The sequence below is a fragment of the Leptodactylus fuscus genome, chromosome 1 (genome assembly GCF_031893055.1).
Source record: "Leptodactylus fuscus isolate aLepFus1 chromosome 1, aLepFus1.hap2, whole genome shotgun sequence".
NCBI classification, from domain to species: domain Eukaryota; kingdom Metazoa; phylum Chordata; class Amphibia; order Anura; family Leptodactylidae; genus Leptodactylus; species Leptodactylus fuscus.
In genome coordinates this window covers 66,428,562-66,449,169 of record NC_134265.1, presented here as the reverse complement: position 1 = coordinate 66,449,169, position 20,608 = coordinate 66,428,562, and the positions used below count along the sequence as shown (strand labels likewise).

The 20,608-nt window shown below is 43.1% G+C and overlaps 1 protein-coding gene across 1 annotated transcript; it reads left to right on the top strand.

Moving 5' to 3' along the window:
- Positions 1 to 9,006: 9,006 nt before the first annotated feature.
- GLRX (glutaredoxin) lies at positions 9,007 to 17,669 on the top strand. Its single transcript, XM_075262443.1, has 3 exons — positions 9,007 to 9,288; positions 17,076 to 17,196; positions 17,517 to 17,669. The coding sequence occupies exons 1-2, from the start codon at positions 9,082 to 9,084 to the stop codon at positions 17,187 to 17,189; spliced, it is 321 nt and encodes a 106-aa protein (XP_075118544.1). The 5' UTR covers positions 9,007 to 9,081; the 3' UTR covers positions 17,190 to 17,196; positions 17,517 to 17,669.
- The last annotated feature ends 2,939 nt before the right edge of the window (positions 17,670 to 20,608 follow it).

The window sequence follows — 20,608 nt, the reverse complement described above, 5'->3', positions numbered from 1 at the left end:
AAATGGGTTTTTAAGGTAAAATATCAAACGGATGGCACAGCTGAACGATATCGAGCGAGACTCGTAGCTAAAGGTTATACTCACAAATATGGAGAAGACCATGAAGAAGTTTTTGCACCAATCGTCAAACATACTACACTTAGAAACTTGTTCGCAGTTGCAGCAACAAAACAAATGCAACTGAGACATCTGGATGTAAAGACAGCGTTCCTAAATGGAGATTTAGCAGAAGATATCTACATGGAATAATCTCCAGGATACAAAGATAAAAGAAAACCAAACATGGTTTGTAAGCTACTGAAAAGTATCTATAGTTTAAAGCAAGCTGCTAAAGCATGGAACGATAAAGTCACAGAAGTGCTCACAAATCAACATTTTCAAAGAAGTAAAGCGGATTCATGTCTATACACAAAGAAACTGGGAGATGGATGGATCTATGTACTAATATATGTTGATGATATTTTAGTTTGTTTTGAAAAACAAAGTGATGTAACAGAAATACTGAAAATTCTTGATCAAAACTTTGAGATCAAAGATTTGGGAAATGTGAAACAGTACCTAGGGATACAGATAGAAAGAGAAGAAGATGGAAGTTATCTTCTTAACCAAAGTCACATGATTCAAGACATTATTGAAACATTTGGATTGAAAGATGTGAAACCAATAAAGTCTCCAATGGAAATCAACTATCTGAAGAAGATGAACAGTGAACAAAATATGTTACCAGACAACGAACAGTACAGAAAGGCAATGGGAAAATTACTGTATCTTGTGGCTGTTACAAGACCAGACATTGCAGCAGCAGTAGGAATCTTGAGCAGAAAAGTGTCAAAACCAAATAAAATGGACTAGAATGCCGTGAAGAGAGTAATACGTTACTTGAAATGAATTATCGATCTTAAACTAAAACTACCTGCAAGTGACAAATGCATTTTAACAGGATACGTGGATGCAGACTGGGCTGGAGATACACTTGACAGAAAATCTACCAGTGGTTATCTTTTCTTACTCTCAGGTGGACCAATTAGTTGGGCTAGTAAAAAAACAATCAATAGTGACACTGTCGACAACAGAAGCAGAGTATGTTGCCGCAGCACAAGCAGCTCAAGAAGTCTTATGGTTGAGACAACTACTGACAGACTTAGGACAACAACTGTTGGAACCAACAAAGTTGTATGAAGACAATCAAGGTTGTATTGTTCTTGCTCAGATGGAAAGAGTTAATCCAAGAACAAAACACATTGATATAAAGTTTCATTTTTTGAGGGATTACCAGGAGCAAGGAATGCTGAAGTTAGAATACTGTCCAACTGAAGATATGACAGCTGATATTCTTACTAAGGCATTGAATGCTGAAAGGCATCAGAAACTGATGAAGAAATTAAGTTTGACTGAATAAGTCTTTATTGTTGAGAAAGGGTGTTGGTATATACATATATGCAACAGATATAGACTTATTGTGTTATACTGTGTTGGAGGAACGTACAGCTTCCGGACATTAGATGGCGATGTTCTTATTTTTCTTCCTTGCATTACTGTATATAGACATGCTGTATGTAACCTCATGTTCTGAGAAGTAAACTGAAGATTAAGCCATATAATCTACTCTCAAGCTTTCTTCTTTGACTACACTGTGCAACAGATCGGACCACAATGGAGACTGCTGTGGTTCGATCTTAGACTCCGCCTCCTCACAGACGAGCCTGCCGCAGAACCAGCGTTGATTGGCCGAATGCCGTACACTGGCCAATCAATCTATTCCTATGAGAAAAAGTAAGCTCTTTGTATCAGCAAGCTGCCAGCTCTCCAGACTAGCAAGGACGAGCCTGCTGCAGAAACAGCGTTGATTTGCCGAATGCTATACACTGTATAGCATTCGGCCAATCAACGCTGGTTCTGAATCAAAAATTTATTGCGAATAGCTAGTACTATTCAGTCGAGTACGAATATTTTGAATACCGTAGTATTCGATCGAATACCTACTCGATCGAATACTACTTGCTCATCTCTAATAATTACCCATTAATTCCCCATGCATCATTTACATTAACTTCAGCTGGGAGGAACATTTGCCTCCCACCCATTGTCCCCAAGCCCTGATCTATTACTCTAAGCAGCGGCAGGGATTGGTTGGCATGATTAGCGATGGGGGGTTTGGACCGCAGCAACTACAGAAGGAGCTGCCGAGCCCAAGAGAGCAACACTGCCGTCTTCATTACTGTAAATAGATGGACTGTGCAGACCTCTGGGTACTACCAAATCCATCTTCAGGGAGCAACCCTTGATGCTGCAGAAATTTTAAGGGAGCCACATGAAAAAACACTGCAGGTAGCATTTTAGACATACGCCGCCAGAACTGATGCTTCTTGTGCCAGAATCAATCCCATGGAAAACTATGGGATCTATTCTAGCATCAGTTTTCCTCTGGCTTGTATGTACCACACTGGAGGGAAACTGACAGTAACTAGAAACTACTGATGCAAGGGCACAAGCTTGCTTATAACTCAGGGCATTCATTTGGACCGCAGCTGAAGTTCAATAGTTAAATTTAAATTAGTTGTGCTACAAAATGGTGCAATGTAGTCCTGATCTAAAGGGGTTGTCCAAATGTACTACTACTAATCCTACTGATGACCTAGTGACTTTACTGGGACTGAGTGTGCACCTACTTCCCTGGAGCCGTCCCAATTTCAGCACATTGTGGCCACTGCAGAGTTATCCACAGTTAGGATTGGTTCACATCTGCTTTTGTATTCCGTCCGGGGAGAGTCCGCATGTAGATCTCCTGAGTGGAATACAAACACGGACCACATAGACTATAATGAGGTCCGTGTGCTTGCTGCACACTGCCTGCACAAATCATTATAGTCTATGGGGTCCGTGTGCTTTTACAGCACAGCGCTTGCAATTGCGTTTGTATTCCATTCAGGGGGTCTCCATGCGGACTCTCCCCGGACGGAATACAAAAGCAGATGTGAACTAATCCTAACTGTGGATAACTCTGCAGTGGCCACAATGTGCTGAAATTGGGACGGCTCCAGGGAAGTAGGTGCACACTCAGTCCCAGTAAAGTCAGTAGGTCATCAGTAGGGTTAGTAGTAGTACATTTGGACAACCCAAATGAAGAAGAAGAAGGCATTATTTTAGCAATCAGACCCCATCCAATCTGTTATTGATACCTTATCCTAAGGAGAATACTGCTGAATAACCCTTTTATTATATAACAGTAAAAATCTGCATAACCCAACAGACCTGTAGATGGAACTGTGTATCCTACGTAAGTGGTTATACCACATATGTTGCCAAAGTATTTGTGTTATGCCGTATTATATAAATCCTACAACATATAGAAACAGAAGAACAATTCATCTCACTGTATAATTAATAGAATTAAGGTCTGAGATAAATGGAAGCCATAGCAACTGTGCTAAATATCTAAATCCTAACTGAGCTGACCTCTGCGCCAACAAAGTGACCCTGTATCACGGACAGGTCATAGCTGATAGCATTGGCACGACATGCTTGGTATTATAGCTGATGGTATTGTTCTTCCATATTACAGTCATGTAATGTCAGTAAGGCCGGGTTCACATGGGAATTTTTTGGCCTGGATTTTGACGCGGTGGCTGCCTCAGAATCCAGTTCAAAAAATGGCTAGCCGCGACTGGATGCCGGTGCAGTGCATCTGAAGAAAGGGCATGTCGCTTCTTTTTTCTGTGAGAAGGAACAAACCGCTCATGGAAAAAGGAATCCATTAGAGAGGAGTGAGTACTGTTCGGATCAGCCGATCCAAACAGCATGCTCCATAGAAATGAATGGATGCACCTGGTACTTCCGCTTTGACGGCGGCCGGCTGCTTAACCCCCCGCGTGCCGGCTACGTCCATTCATTTCTATGCGAGCGTGCTGTTCAGATCGGCTGATCCGAACAGTACTCGCTCATCTCTAGAATCCATTCAATTCAAAGGGAGGCGGTTTTTTGAGCTGCGTTCTGAAACGGATTCCACGTCAAAATCCGGCCCAAAAAACCCTGTCTGTACCTGGCTTAACACTATAGACACCTATAACAGCCTTTCAAGTCTTCAGGGATGTAAACAATACATGGTATGTAGATGTTAGGTAATGTATATGGTAGTTAATGGAGCCTGGAAAGCTAAAAGATGGGACTTAAAATATTAAATTTTTTCAACACTTGTTCCATGTGTCCAAGTGTCAGTCAGGACTCAAAGACATTAGACAGTAAAATAAAATCATATGTCTATAACCTCTAACTTATGTCAGTAGAAATGTTACAGAACATATCTGTATGTGCTCTCTGACTTTGACCCCATGCACATGACGTTTTATTTGTCCTCAGGTTGTACTTTCTCCAGTTCTACAAGTATTGTGCTTTACTCACATTTGCATTGTAATTATTATTACATATTAACCCCTTCATGCCACAGCCAATTTTCGTTTTTGTATTTCCATTTTTCCCTCCCCCATTCCAAGAGCCATCATTTTGCAATTTTAAGTTCACAGAGTCACATGATGGCTTATTGTACTTTGTAATGGCACCATTCAATATGCTGTACAATGTACTGGGAAGCTGGAAAAAAATTCTGAATGAGTTTCTTTAGGGCATTCACTATGTGGTAAAAGTGATAGGTTACCTGTATTCTGCAGGTCAGTACGATTATGGCGATATCAAATTCATATAGTAATTGTAATGTTATGATACCTTTTAAAAAATACTAAACTTTTTCATATTTAAGTGTATGGAGATGAGTATGGCGTCTGTGTCCGTTTTTATTGATACCCTTATGAGGACGATCTGATTGATCACTTTTTATTCCTTTTTTTTATATGAGGCAAAGAGGTGAAAAAACAGCTATTAGGCGATTTGGATTCCCCCCCACCCCACCCCCCGCTATGCCGTTCACTGTATGAGATAAATATTTTAATATTTTAATAGTTTTGACATTTTTGAGCACGAGGACACCTAAAGTGTTTATGTTTATTTTTTGATTATTTGGTTTTATATGTGATCTAGGGAAAGCAGGGTATTTTTTGTGTTTTTTATACTTTAAAAAAAGGTTTTTTTACTTTTCTTTTACTTTTAAAAAGAGACCTTGAACCCTAAGGGATCTGACCACTCACACTATATACTGCAATACTAATTTATTGCTGTGTATAGCGAAATCCATTCACTTCTATTACATGCGGCATCTGGCAGTATGTAATAAAACTTATGTAATGACAAGTCTGATGTTATGGAGGGTGGCAATCGGGAAAAGATGGTAGCTAATTGCTATCTGACCCTCACTACGATGTCTCTCCCTATCTCACCAAACCACACGGTAAACGCAGTAAAAATTCATATCCCCTCCCACCTTCCCTGGTGCTTTTTTTGCACCAATAACTGTGAAGAGAAGGTGGCACAGGAAGCAGGAAAACACAGGCATCGAAAAAAAAAAATAAAGATTTATAAGAATAGTGGCCGCCATATTCATGTCAGATGCGGTTTGGTGAGATAGGGAGAGACATCGTAGTGAGGGTCAGATAGCGATTAGCTTCTGTGAGGCAGGAAAGCTGAAAACAAAAAGCTCTTTTCAGAGCTACACTGCAGGAACAGTGTATATACTGAACGGTATATACACTGAACCTGCCAAAGGTTCACAAAAGCTCTTTTTAGGGCTCAAATTGATTACAAGTGGTATACACTATATACATGTCCCAAAGGGGTGAGAAGAAAGCTTAATACTGTCATCAACTGTACACATCTGAAAATGCGTCAGGGTATCACAAAGAGATGGGGACGTGGAAATCCAGCTGGAGATCCAGGTCGCAGTCGAGCTACTGCGGATCCAATGGCTACTGGAGAGCCAGCAGTGCCCTCATCCACAACGTCAAGCAGGCTGCAGGGTACCTCGTTGACGAGGCCCGAGCACCAGGAACCAATGTTACAGTGGATAGCAGATATTGCTTCCAGCGGCATTTGCACCAGCCAGTCAGCTACTACCTACAGGCATGTAGTAACACAACAGTCTGCCTATCCTGGTGATGTAGTGGCTGTGGACCCGCAACCAGCATGTCCCATCCTCAGTGCTAATGACGAAACTCAGTTCCATGTTTCTGTGCCAGCTCTCAAGTTCCTTGTCCTCCTCCTCCAACACCACCACCATCACAGCTAAAAACTAATTAAAATAACCCCATTAAGGCTCACCTTGTAAGGCTCAAGGGCCTTACAAATAAAGTTTTAGGGCTCACCCCAAGGGCCTGAAAATTAATGTTTTAGGGCTCACCCCAAGGGCCTGAAAAATAATGTTTTAGGGCTCACCCCAAGGGCCTGAAAAATAATGTTTTAGGGCTCACCCCAAGGGCCTGAAAAATAATGTTTTAGGGCTCACCCCAAGGGCCTGAAAAATAATTTTTTAGGGCTCACCCCAAGGGCAAAAAACACGGCTGGTTAAAGGCTCAACTTACCCCAAGGGCCAAAAACACTGCTGGTTAAAGGCTCAACTCACCCCAAGGGCTAAAAACACTGCTGGTGCAAGGCTGAACTCACCCCAAGGGCCAAAAACACTGCTGGTGCAAGGCTGAACTCACCCCAAGGGCCAATAACTAAAACACTGCTGTTTAAAGGCTCATTTTACCCCAAGGGCCAAAAATATTGCTGCTACAAGGCTCAATTCACCCCAAGGGCCAAAAACACTGCTGATTATAGGCTCAACTCACCCTAAGGGCCAAAAATACTGCTGGTGCAAGGCTCAACTCACCCAAAGGGCCAAAAATACTGCTGGTGCAAGGCTCAACTCACCCCAAGGGCCAAAAACACTGCTGATTATAGGCTCAACTCACCCTAAGGGCCAAAAACTAAAACACTGCTGGTGCAAGGCTCAACTCACCCAAAGGGCCAAAAATACTGCTGGTGCAAGGCTCAACTCACCCCAAGGGCTGAAAACACTGCTGGTGCAAGGCTCAACTCACCCCAAGGGCTGAAAACACTGCTGGTGCAAGGCTCAACTCACCCCAAGGGCCAATAACTAAAACTCTGCTGTTTAAAGGCTCAATTCACCCCAAAGGCCAAAAACACTGCTGATTAAAGGCTCAACTTACCCTGAGGGCCAAAAATATTGCTGGTACAAGGCTCAACTCACCCCAAGGGCCAAAAACACTGCTGGTTAAAGGCTCAACTCACCCCAAGGGCCAAAAACTAAAACACTGCTGGTGCAAGGCTCAACTCACCTAAAGGGCCAAAAATACTGCTGGTGCAAGGCTCAACTCACCCAAAGGGCCTAAAACTCTGCTGATGCAAGGCTCAACTCACTTTTTTGATGATACAAGCACTAGATGACCGCTCCACCAAGGCTCAACTCACTTTAAGGGCCAAAAACTCTACTGTTACAAGGCTGAACTCACTTTAAGGGCCTGGAACTCTGCTGGTAAAAGGCTGAACTCACTTTAAGGGCCTAATACTCAGCTGGTGCAAGGATCAACTCACCTAAGGGCCTGAAGCTAAGTTTGGGAGGGCTCACCCCAAGCGCCTTAAAAGTAAATTTTTCTATGGCTCAGCTTAAGGGCCTCTAACTTAATTTGGAAGGGCTCACGTGAAGGGCCAGAAAAGTAATTTTTGGAGGTCTCACCCCACACACACAGATACACAATGACAGTTCAGGGTGGGGGCTGTTGGATTTCCCATTGCCTATGCCATCTGTGGTTGTCATGGGAAACGTGATTTAAAGGGGTGCATGCTAATGTTTCTTTAGCTTAAAATTTGTGTTTCTAGCCATACTAATGTAGAGGAAAGAAGGTTTCCAAGTATTTTTCCACTTTCATAGAGGTTCTATTGAGTGTGGAAAGTGTGTAGTTGATAGGCTGTGATAGTGGGGTAATACTTGGACTTGGGTGTGTTAGATGCCCCCAGGAATGCTTCCCCTGCTGTCCCAGTTGCATTCCAGAGGTGTTGGCATCATTTCCTGGGGTGTCATTGTGGACTTGGTGACTCTCCTTAGTTGAATTTGGGTTCCCCTGAAACAAGCATTTTTCCCCCATAGATTATAATAGGATTCGATATTCGGTCGAATAGTCGAATATTGAGAGGCTACTCGAAACGCATATCGAATATCGAATATTTCACTACTCGCTCATCTCTAGTAAAAATCACAGTCAATTGCCATAAATTGCCATATTATATGCACTGTATAAAAGTAGGTTCCAGACAACCCTTCACAGGATGAGAGCAACGGACATAAAGTGACTAACATAGCTGGAGTTCCCAGTGCAGGGAATGTATTGGTAAATTTCATTTCTCACTGTATAATCTCTTTAAGCCTAATTGATCCGGTTTTCTTTATTACTCTCTTGTTTGAAATAAATCTTGGATTTTATCCTAAATCCGCCATTCTTGCTGGATTCTTTCTGTCTTGAGGTCAGCCTTATCCACAGGCTTCCTGTACACGAGCAGATCCCAGCTGGAGCAATAGTGAGCTGAACCACAGCTTCTGCTTTGTTTTTCTGTAAAGGAAGGACCATTATAGCGGAAATAGCGATATTTCTCTTTTTTTTTCTTTTCCACTGTTGTGTTTGGCTCAAGCAACTGTATGGAAATGACAGAATGGAAAAAAATGCAGATGCAACAATTTGTTTGATCTGCGGCCAAAAACAATGTAAGCCATTTTATTATTATGTTTAGATTTATTATTATTTATTGTATTAATGTATTTGTATAGAGCGGCTGAAATGATGTCGGTATTGCAAGGAACGCAATCTGCAAACTGACACATTGCATAAGTACGATGTTGTATGTTATGTATGTTGCAAGCAATGACTTTGTAATCTTACGGCTGGGTCATGTTACTTTCATTTACAAAGTCTGCCTTTGGAAATATGAGCGCGCTATTATCTAAGTGGTTTAACAGGCTAAGCTGGAAGAGGAAAGGACAGTGTTAAAAAACATATGAACTGAACAGCAAATACATCCACCCACGCCCATCACTCCTCCTACTGGACTCAGTTACACAACCCAATCCCCCCCTCACTTCCAAGTCTTCTGCTATGCCTTCTCTTGACTTGTTAACAAAGGAGCTTTCCTTCTCCAGCAATGGCTCAGACATTTGTCCAGGGTAAACTCTCTCCATCCAAAGTGACCATGTTTGAGAAGAACACATGTCCTTACTGTGTTCGAGCAAAAGACATTCTGCAGAAATACAATTTTAAGAAGGGACATCTGGAAATTGTTAATATTGCCAGTCTGGATAACATGAGCAGCGTACAAGATTACTTCTTACAGACCACGGGGGAGAGAACGGTGAGTTCACTGCAATGCACAGACTAGTGAGATTCATGAAATAAGGGCTGAGCTGGGTTGTTTCTAACCATAGTCCGCAGGTTCTAAATTGCACTGTCATTGGTAGTGCATATACTGTATATAGCTGTTAGGAAGGGTGTGTGCTTGTATGCGGCTCATACACAAAGCAGCTGATATGACATGAAATGTTTGCATAATGCAAGATGTGGCGTTCACTTCAGTGCAGAAACACAGATAAAGGATAACACTGCTAATATTAAATTAGGGCGACTTTACCACAGGAGACAGATATTGATGAATCGAATGTTATTAAAATATTATCTTAATTTGTATTTCCTTTATAATAGTCAGTGTGCGAATGCGCTATATTTTATCTGGGATGTTTGACACTTATTTATTTTGTATTCGGTATGGCCATTTGTCTAAACTTTCCCTTACAGATACTTTTTCTATATGAGGCTAAAACCTTACATTGCAGACAAGCTGCGTATTTGGTTGCAGCGGGAAAACCCCCCACTTTATTTTATACTACCAGCAACATGAATGAGGTTTCATTAATCTAATATATATATATATATATCTGTATAATCTCATTCACACATTTCAGAAATAAAGAGCGTGTGTTTGTGAGACAGGCAGCATATTCATTGCAGAATTACAAGTCTCATTTTCTCTATATACTTAATGGGGAAGAGGTGTGCATTTTCTGTAGAGCCTAAAACTCAATCATTCAAAATTCGCGTCATATCTTTGGGTTTTCAAGTGCAGCTATTGAAGCCAAAACCAGCAGGTATTAAAAAAAAAGAAAAGTAACACCTGTTTTCTATATATTTGCTCCTTTTAGATTGACACCTGACTCAGACTTTAAAAATGACATCTAAACCGACATCTATGAGCCCACTTTTATCAAGCTTATTTTTCAGTAGGGAGAGGACCCTCAGGCCTCGTTCACACCTGTGTCGCTAATCTGTTCAGGGGAGTCCGTATGGGGACCCTCCTAAATGGACTACTGAACGCATTTGCAAGCGGTGTGCAGTGAAAGCACACGAATCCTCATAGACTATAACGCGGTCCGTGTACTTGCCGCGAGATCCCTGCACAGAACATGCGGATGGGAAAGTACTTCACAATCTACTTTCCTGTTCGCATGATTCGTGCGGGCAGCACGTAGCAAGTACACGGACCCCATTATAGTCTATGGGGTCCGTGTGCTTTCACTGCACACCGCTTGCAAATGCGTTCGGTAGTCCGTTCGGGGGATTCCCATGCAGACTCCCCGAACGGATTACCAAACGCAGATGTGAACCAAGGGTCAGTTATACAACAGTTGTTCTAGTTTCTCATACATGAACAATGCAGTTCATACAACTCCACTATGACAACGCAGCAAACAAAACATAACATAGGCAGATAAAACCATACAGTTCTAGTCTTTGGCTGTTGACCTTACAATGCAAAGACTCATGGTGCAGAAGTTCACCCAGAGCCGGTACAATAGTACATGCAGGCTGCATGACCTGTAATACAGAGCTAAATAGCCTCTACAAGCTTCTATACAGGGTATATCATGTATCATTATTACAGATAGTACCGCCACACAAATGCAATACAAAGCATCACACTTTTTTTTTTTTTTTTTGTCTAATAACCACTGTATATTGCCTTTTTGTGAAATCAGGGGCAATATACAGTGTGCAAAGCAGCCCTATGTAAAGTTACTTTACACAGGACTGCTTTACATGGGGGCAGATGCAGCAGTCCTATGGTAACTTAAATAGGGCTGACACCTCTCCCTCTGTGTAGAGTTATTTTACTATTTTTGCTGTTTCACTCACATTATATTCGCCAACCTGACCCCACTACTGGCTGTAGCATAGGACTGCTGCCTCTCCCTCTGTGTAAAGTAGCCATGTGTATAGTCATTTCATACAGTGTTGCTTTACATCAGGGGTCTCAAACTTGCGGCCCTCGGGACGATAGTTTGCGGCCCCCGTGCAGCTCCCTGCATGTCCCGCTATGTCCCATTAGTCAGTGTTTTACTTAAACTTTCCTCTGATCACTCCCCCGCTCTTATGACAGCAATAGAAAGTGATGGGTGATCGGTGGAAAGCTAGTACTACTGAAGTTTAAAACTCAAGGACCTGTGTGTGACGTCAGACGTCACGTGACTAGGGTGCCAGCCGGAAGATGAAGAGGTGTAGTACTGAGAGGAATGTGAGATGCAGAGTGGAGTGTGTGTGTGTCAGTAACCTAGGGGCAGAGATGGAGGGGGGGGGACATGAAACTGGGGCCACAGATGGAAGGGGAACATGAAACTGGGGGCAGAGATGAGGGGGAGCATGAAAATGGGGGCAGATGGAGGGGGACCATAAAAATGGGGGCAGATGAAGGGGGATATGAAATTGGGGCAGATGGAGGAGACCATGAAACTGGGGCAGATGGAGGGATGACATGCAACTGAGGACAGATGGAGGGGGGGACATAAAATGGGGCAAATGAAGGGGGATATCAAACTGGGGGAGAAATGGTAGGGGGAGATGAAACTGGGGGTAGATGAAGGGGGGCACTTAAACTGGGGACAACTGGAGGGAGCAGTAAACCGTGGGAGTAGCTGGAGGGGGACCTGTCTGCCTCTAGTTGTCCCTAGTTTATTGTCACCGTCCAGCTACCCCTACGGTTTAATGTCTGCTTCTAGCCTCCCGAGTTTAATGTCCCACTTCAGCTGCCATTAATTTATTGCCCCCTTTCAACTACCCCCACTGTTTTATGTCCCCCTCCAGCTGCCCCAGTTTCATGTCCCCTCTAGTTTCCACCAGTTTAAACTGGGGCACCAGGAGAGGGACTTAATACTGTGGGGCAGTTGGAAGGGAACATTATAATGTGGGGACATATAATGTATGGGTGACTGTAGGAGGATTATACTGTGTGAGGGCACATGAAAAATGAATAAGAATGGGCGGAGACATCATAAAATTGGGCCGAGCTAAATTTGCTGCGGCGAGCATAGCTTGTGGAAAACCTGATGCGGCCCAGCCTCACCCAGACTCTACCTCCAGCGGCCCCTGCGTAAATTGAGTTTGAGACCCCTGCTTTACATGGAGAGAGAAGCTGTAGTCCTATGTAAATGACCATGTCAGAAAAACTGTATCTTACATTATCTATTATGTAATGCTTGGTCATGCAAATTCCTTGTCTCTGCACTCTGGTGCACAAATCTCCCAAGATAAGTCTCAGCTGTAGTGCATGCTGGGGGATATATGTGCCAAAAAGAAGAGAGTTAATAGCGTTTATTGACTAGTGAACAATAGTAACTGCGGTCATTGGTGTAATTGTTTTAACGAACAGACTGTGCTCTTTTGTGAGTGTTTTATAAAAATACAGGTCAAAACTATTTTGGTGAAATTCACTTGAGACAAGCCTAGGCTTTCAGAGCATATTATACTGTGAGGGGGAGCTCTTCTCATCTTGTGCGGGGCCACTGTGGAGTATATACTGAGTGAGGTGACTTTAGGGAACATATTATACAGTGTGGATACACTGTGGAGCATAATACTGGATGGGGCCTGTGACGAAAATATTAAACTGTGTGGGGCCAATGTGGAGCATACTTTAAGGAGGCTCTGAGGAGAATGTTATACTATATGGGGCTGCTATGGAGCATTATATACCATGTGGAGCATTATACTGGGTGGGGAGTACTTGGTAAAATTATAAGAACATTATAGGAAACTTATAAGATACATGGGGAGACCACAAATTCTGCCAGTATAGAGCCCCAAAGTTTGTGATGGCAGCCCACTATAGGGTATGATGTTTCATGGAAAATACTGGGCATTGTGCAGTGCTAGTTGTCAGGTAATCTGCACCTGTAAGAAGTTTCTCAACCCTTAAATTTATCAAGAACAGCACAGGAGCACCCTTAGTGCTGAGCATTTGGAAGCATTTCTTCTCATGTCTGTTGAAAAAGACATTCTATAGTGGTAAGAATCAGATCTAATAATCGATACTGTCGCATAGAAATGTGCACTGCTACGCAAGGAGCTCTATCTGCAGCAGTGGCATAACTAGGAATGGTGGGGAACTGTGGCGAACCTTTGACATAGGCCCCCTCCTGACTGACCGACTCCCCTCGCCCCCTGCATTCCTGCGCGCACTATTATACCCCATAGTGGCCCCTGCACACAGTATTATGCCCCATACTGGCCCTTGCACACAGTTTACCGCCCAACCGTCCCGATTTCCGTGGGACACTCACGCTTTCCTGCCTCTGTCCCGTGCAGCTCCCTACATGTCCTGCTATGTCCCTTTAATGATTTACTGATCAATCATTCCTCTGATTACCGCCTGCTCTTATAATAGATAAGAGGCTGCACTGATCGGAGGAACGCTTTACTATGGTTCAAGGACCTTGTGTGACATCACACGGTCATGTGACTAGGTGGGCGTGTCAGTGTCCCGTGCAGTGAAGAGAGAAGAGATCTGTGTAAGGTACTGAGAAGGGAGGGGGAAGGGGGAATCTGAGATGCAGGATAGAGAGAGAGAGAGAGAGAGAGAGAGAGAGAGAGAGAGTGTGTGTCTGTCTGTCATTATACTGGGGGCAGAGATGTAGGGAGGACATGAAACTGGGGGCAGATGAAAGGGGATATGAAACTCAGGGAAAAATGGAGGGGGGAGATGAAACCAGGGGCAGTGATGGAGGAGGGGACATGAAATGGAGCAGATAAAGGAGGCACTTAAACTGAGGGACAACTGGAGAGGACATTAAACCATCGGTCTGCCTCTAGTTGCCCCCAGTTTAATGTCCTCCTCCAGCTACCCCTACTGTTTAATGTCTGCTTCTAGTTGCCCACCGTTTAATGTCCCACTTCATCTGCCATTTATTTATTTCCCCCTCCAACTATCCCCATTGCTAATGTCCCCCTCCAGCTGATCCAGTTTCATGTTTAAACTGGGGCACCAGGAGAGGGACTTAATACTGTGGGGCAGTTGGAAGGGAACATTACAATGTGGAGACATATAATGTACAGGTGATTGTAGGAGGATTATACTGTGTCGGGGAACATGACAAATGAATGAGAATGGGTGGAGTCAACATAAAAGTGGGCAGGGCTAAATTTGCTGTGGTGCGCTATGCGCGCCGCACATTTTGTCCCTCTTTCTGTCGTTCAAAAGTTGGGAGGTATGGCACACAGTATTATGCCGCATAGTGGCCCCTGCACACAGTATTATGCCTCACTGTGGACACCCATGAACAATTATTATACTTTGGGGTCTTTTCAGACCCCAGAGTATAATAATCGGAGACCGAGGGGAGATACCAACATACAAAAACTGTTACTTTCCTATCCCTGGCTCCGCTGCACTCCTCGGTGGTGTCGGCCATCTTCAATGAAAGCAGAAGCAGCTGGTGTCAGAGCGCAGAATCACACCCCTTGTCTGCTCCTGCCTGACCCCGCCCTCCTGTCAGTACAGAGTCTAAATATCAGGCACCAAAACTAACAGCATTGATTACTGAGGAACGGAGGGGGATAGAGAAAAAATTCTAACTGTGCCAGAATTAGTGTAGTAGCAACTATTAAATGATGTAAAGAGCTGGACTAATGGAGGTGGTAAAAGGTCCTCTCTAAGTGACCGGACAACCGCGTCTTGCTGCTAGGTGTTTCTGGGAAAGACTAGTGAAAACTGGATGGTGTAGGCCTCTAGGTAGTGGAAACTTCTTGATACTTGTTCAGTTTATCCTGCCTATAATCCAGCCCTGAGACAATCGGGTTGCTGATCTCCAGGACAAAAATGGAATATTCAGAGCTTGAATCTTTAGTTCTTCTTTGCACCAGTTGTGATAAATCTCCACAGTTGCTTACAAAGTATATTAGTTGATATGGTGGTTTAATTAAAATGCTTATACCTGGGTATTGTACAGAACAGCCATAGTTTCCTGTAACATTATAGTCAAGAGGAAGAAACGTTATTAATATCACTAAGAATTTATATGAAATATCAAGTATAGATGTGTGTGAGGAGTAGTGCTGAATAACTCCAGAATTTACTAAAAGCTTAATAAAATATTTCACAGACTGTAATATGATGAATCAGTGTTAGATACCATAGAATTGGATAATGGTCTACTCACTTCACATTTTAGCTGAAAGGGCTTGTCCAATTCCCTAAAAACCTAAAGGGTAAGTTCACACTGATTTTTTTTGACCGGAAAGTGAGGCGGAGGCAGCCTCAGGTTCCGGTCCAAAAGACAGGTAGTCGCGACTGAATGTCGATGCACTGCACTGGCATCCAGCCGCGCACTCCGCTCCGGATTAGGTCCAAGAATGGGCCTAGAAGGGAGGGAGTGTCTTCAGGCTGAATCGCGAGGCGAAACGGCCTGAAGAATGAGCATCTCGCTGCTTGAACGGCTCCCATTGAAATCACGATTACAGCATCAAAATCTCTGTGTGAACTTACCTAAAGAAAGCCTGCAAGGGAAAAAATTATAAAGGTTGCCCAAAAAAATTTAAAAACTCAACTTTTTCAGAGTTCATGTTCCAATACAGTCACTGCTAGTTTACGTCCTTGCCATGGCAAAAGTGGTGACGCTCTCTATGTGGTCAGGTGATTACTGCAGGTACAGGTTACTGAGTGGTCACTGACTGGACTTGTGGTCCACAAAGGACTAAAAATGGCAATGAATAGACTGCCCATTTGGACAGGAGAGTAAAGTTTTTCTATTCTTATTCAGTTAACCTACAGCCTTTATTTAGGTAAGGGGTTATCACACAACCCATTTAAAGTGTGCAAGTACTCCAGGACAACCTCCATACCTATGCATTAAGTATATAGGACGTCCTTAGACCAAAATAACAGAAAAAAATTATATATCCCTAACCAAGTATGGTCTTATCACCTGAAATAACCGCATCATAAGAACCTGTAAGGGTATGTTGACACTGATGGCTTTTTGCATGTGGATTTTGAGGTGGTTGGAGTCAGTAGCAGATTTTTTTCTAGAGGAAAAATCTTCAGGCAGATTCAGCCTAGCAAAGCCCACTGAAATGAATGGGAAGCAGATCAAAATAAAAAAATCAGGCAGAGGGAAAAAAGGTCGCTGTGATTCCAATTGAAATTAATGGAAGAGTTGGGTGACTGTCGGGTTTCTGCTGTTTTTATACTGAAACCGGTGGTGAGAAAAGTCCTCCGTATAGGACTTTTCTTTCAGCTGATTTTTGGCGGAATTTGCGATAGAGATTCTGATACAGATGTGAACCGAAGCCTTAGGCTGGTCTTACACGACTGTAGTTTTGCACCGCAAATGGTCCGCAATTGCGGGTTCAAAATTGCGGACCATTTACGGTCCCATAATTTTCTATGAGGCCTCTTACACGATCATAGATTTTGTCAGTGGTGTGGCATGCCGCAACCGTGGTCTGGACAGTATACCGCATGTCCGTAATGGACGTGCTTGCACGGCATGGCACGTCCAATAGAAGTCTATGGGCGCGTGCATTTTTGTGGATATACACTGAACATACATCAGTGTATATCCGCAATTGCGGATATCAACATGTGTGTTTTGTGGTGTGTTTTGTTTTTTGTGGATCCGCATAATACCGATACACACGGATGCACTTTGCAGATGTCTGCGGAATTAATTTTTAAAGTGCAATTTGTGTTGCGGATCCGCAAATTGCGGACCGCAAAAACCACTACGGTCGTGTAAGACCATCCTTAGTCAGATAACTAAGAATAAAAACCATATTACCATATCTAAACAACTCAGGACTTTGTTTCATCCCAAGGTACCGCGGATATTCATTGGAGAGAAATGCATTGGAGGCTGTTCTGATCTGGTACCCCTAGATGGCAGCGGAGAGTTAGAGAACATGCTGATCTCCATTGGAGCCCTGGAGTAATGAAATGGTAATGAGAGCCATAAGACGCTATTGTGTTACTCATTAAGCAGATGTATTCTGTGGCATTATTGTATTCTGTAAGATAAAGTTTTCCCATTGGTTTGTCTTAATTAAATAGTTTTACATAAAATTATTTTAGCATTGTTTAAATAAGAAACTTGTTAATTTTCCTGATTCAATACAGAAGTAGGATACTTACAGATAAGATGCTCATTTGTCATTGTCATTTTTTTCTTTGTATCTAATATACAGATAACTTACAATACTGAAATGTTGTTTTTATAGTACATATGCTAATTTGTGATTTCCTCTTCATTTTCATTTCAGAAGCCTCCATCTGGTTCCAAGTTCAGATCCGAGTCTTGCGTAACCATCTCCTTCAAAATATTTATGGATTTTTCCATTAAAGTTGACATTAAACTAAATTAGATGAATTATTTGCATGCTCTAAAATAAACTATACCATGTTATCGCCTTAAAGGGATTTTTAGAATTTATGAAACAGAGAGGAAAAAAAAAACCTCATGAATGCTCAGCAGGTGATGACACCAGAGAACAGCAGAAAAAACTGCAGCGTTTTACAATCACTAGCGAATTCCATCCACACCTTGTGGAAAAATACACGCAGTGGACGCGCTGCGATTTCCAAAACCGTTGCAGTTTTGGAAAGCACAGCATGTCAATTATACCTACAAAAATGACGGTGGTTCCCCTATAGGTATAGTGGAAGCAGAAAGTTTCCTCTGTGGACCTTGTGTGAAAAGCATTAGTCCCGCAGTGCTTTTTTTGCTGCATCCCACTACGTGGAGCCTTAGCCTAAGGGTAAGTTCACGGAGGGTTTTTTGGTCAGGATTTTGAGGCCGTATCCGCCTCAAAATCCTGACCAAAGAGACAGCTCCCATTAAAATGAATGGGAGTTGGTCAGTTCTTTTTTCCGGCTCCTGGAAAAAAGCGACATGCTCATTCTTTCAGGCGGAGTCACCTCGCGTCATCTGCCTGAAGACACTCCCTCCCGACTAGGCCCATTCATTTGGGCCTAATCCGGAGTGGAGTGAGGGACTGGATGCCGGTGCACTGCATTGGCATCCAGTCGCAGCTACCTGTATTTTGGTCCAGAACCTGAGGCAGCTACCGCCTCAGGTTTTGGACCAAAATACCCTGTGTGAACTTACCCTAAGAAGCATAGACTCCATGAACTGTAAAAAGGATGTCTCTGACTTTGAGGTAGTAAAAACGTGTATGGAGCAGATTGGATAATGTGGGGCTTATGGGTGAATATATTTTCCATTTATCTATTGTCTACATGTTGCTGATATTTTGCTTTTCGGTCATGTGGACCCCTAGCCTCTGTAGGTTTGCTCCTATTCACTTACATAGTGATCCGAATTTTTGTCTCTGATGCCAGCTCAATAACCATTCAGAAAAATGACAAAATTTTAGTTGAAATGTATTTTTATTAATGTAAAAAGAGCTCATGTAGCAGATAGACACCCCGATACATTCCAGGCTCACGCCATGCCTGCACTATAGTATATATCATATCACATATGAATACAAAAATGGCAGTATAGTAGATCAGGCCATAACAATGCTCCAGATGGTATGAAAAACGTCAAATATTACCTGCTCAACCTAAAAAATCTTATCTCCTATGCCATTATAAAACGCAGATCTCATTTCTCATGTTCTTTTATAGTTCAATGTCCAGTTAGTGCTGGTCTGGCCATTATAGTGTGATTTAGGCTAAGTGCCCATGTTGCAGAAAACCTGCTTTTTTACTATACTCGTACTCTGCGCTTCTGCTAAATCCACTCCTAGCTATGGCTCAAAAAACTGCAGCAAAGTCTGCAACAAAAATAAAAAGCGACTTAACCGTAACGTGGGATCATAGATTTCAAGAGATTGTTCAGGACTCAAAAAAAGAGCTGTTGTCTTCCAGAAACAGAACCACATCTGACCACAGGTTATGTCCAATGTTACACTTCAGCCTCAGTCACTACAATGAAGCTGACCTGCAACACCTGACACAGCCCATGGACAGATGTGGCACAGTTTATGAAAGAAAGCAGCCATGACTTTCAAATTCTGGACAACCCATTTAAACGGTATCAGTGTGGAGCAATATTAACCAGCAACATGGGTACGTAGGTCTGGCTCACCTAAATGTAACCCCATTTTCCCCATGAAAATTTGTGTCTCTGTTGCTGAAATATTAGTTTATTTCGCATTATGCAGGGAGATGCCTCAAAGGTGCCCTCTGACAGTGGCATAGATAACACACATCCACTATGGGTTGGGATTTGGGTACAGGAATGCCAGCCTGCGGCATCTAAGGCCCAGCACTCCAGGCAGGGGTTTCCCTGGAAGCGACCAATAAATGCAATTCAACCTTAATCCCCCCTCTTCTCAGGAAAGGAGCCAAACTCTGTGTCCATTGTTGTAATATCACAGCCTCAGTGGGATGGAGGGTGGCGGAAGACGGATGCAGCCATGGACAGAAATAAGTATATTTGTGTGAACAACAACATCTGTGCTCTCTGCTATATCAGCTGATAGATGTGGGCCTTGGGTGTCGGATCCCCACCAATCTCCAATTAATGATCTGTCCTAAAGATAGGTCATTGATTTAGTCTTGGAGAACCCCTTGAAGACTCTTGAAAGGGTAGGATCTAGGAAGTGCTAGGGCTCGTTCACATGGGGCAAGAGGGGGTGGATTCTGAAGCCGAATCCACCCCCTCACAATAGAGGTCTATGTAGACTGCTACCTTCCTTTTTTCCATGAGTGGTATGTTCCAGCTCATGTAAAAAAGAAACAACCTGTTCTTTCTTCAGGCAGATTCCACGGCTGAGTCAGTCCCAGTGTCCGCCTCGGGACAGCACCCTCTGGACTAGGCCCATTCATTTGGGCCTACTCCGGATCGGGAAGCCGCGACAGTCGGAAGCCGCAACAGTTGTGGCAGGCACATTTTGGTCCAATTCTGATGCAGCTTCCCGCATCAGAATCAGGACCAGAACACGTGGTCCCGTGCCCCATGTGAACAAGGCCCTAGAGGTCAGTGCTGCAGCAATCTGCACAACCCCCTCTGAATTGCACAATTTCACATTTTTTATTTTGTATTGGGTCTGTCTAAAACTGGACATGACAAAATGCAAATGAGTAGTATGGAGCATCAGGAGGGGCTACATTGCTCCAAACTGCTCTAATACACTTGTGAGATTTCAGCATAGGTCCCTGACCGGTCACTCAAAGAAAGGTCAAAGAGGGAGAAAAAAGAAGGGCATATTACAGCTGTGCAGAGTATAGCCGCGCTCAGTTTGCCTCATACTGGTCATTTGCATATTGGGAAATAAATTAATATCTTGGCAATGGAGGGACAATTTTGGAAAAATGTGTTAAATTCAGGGAATCATCACCTCTC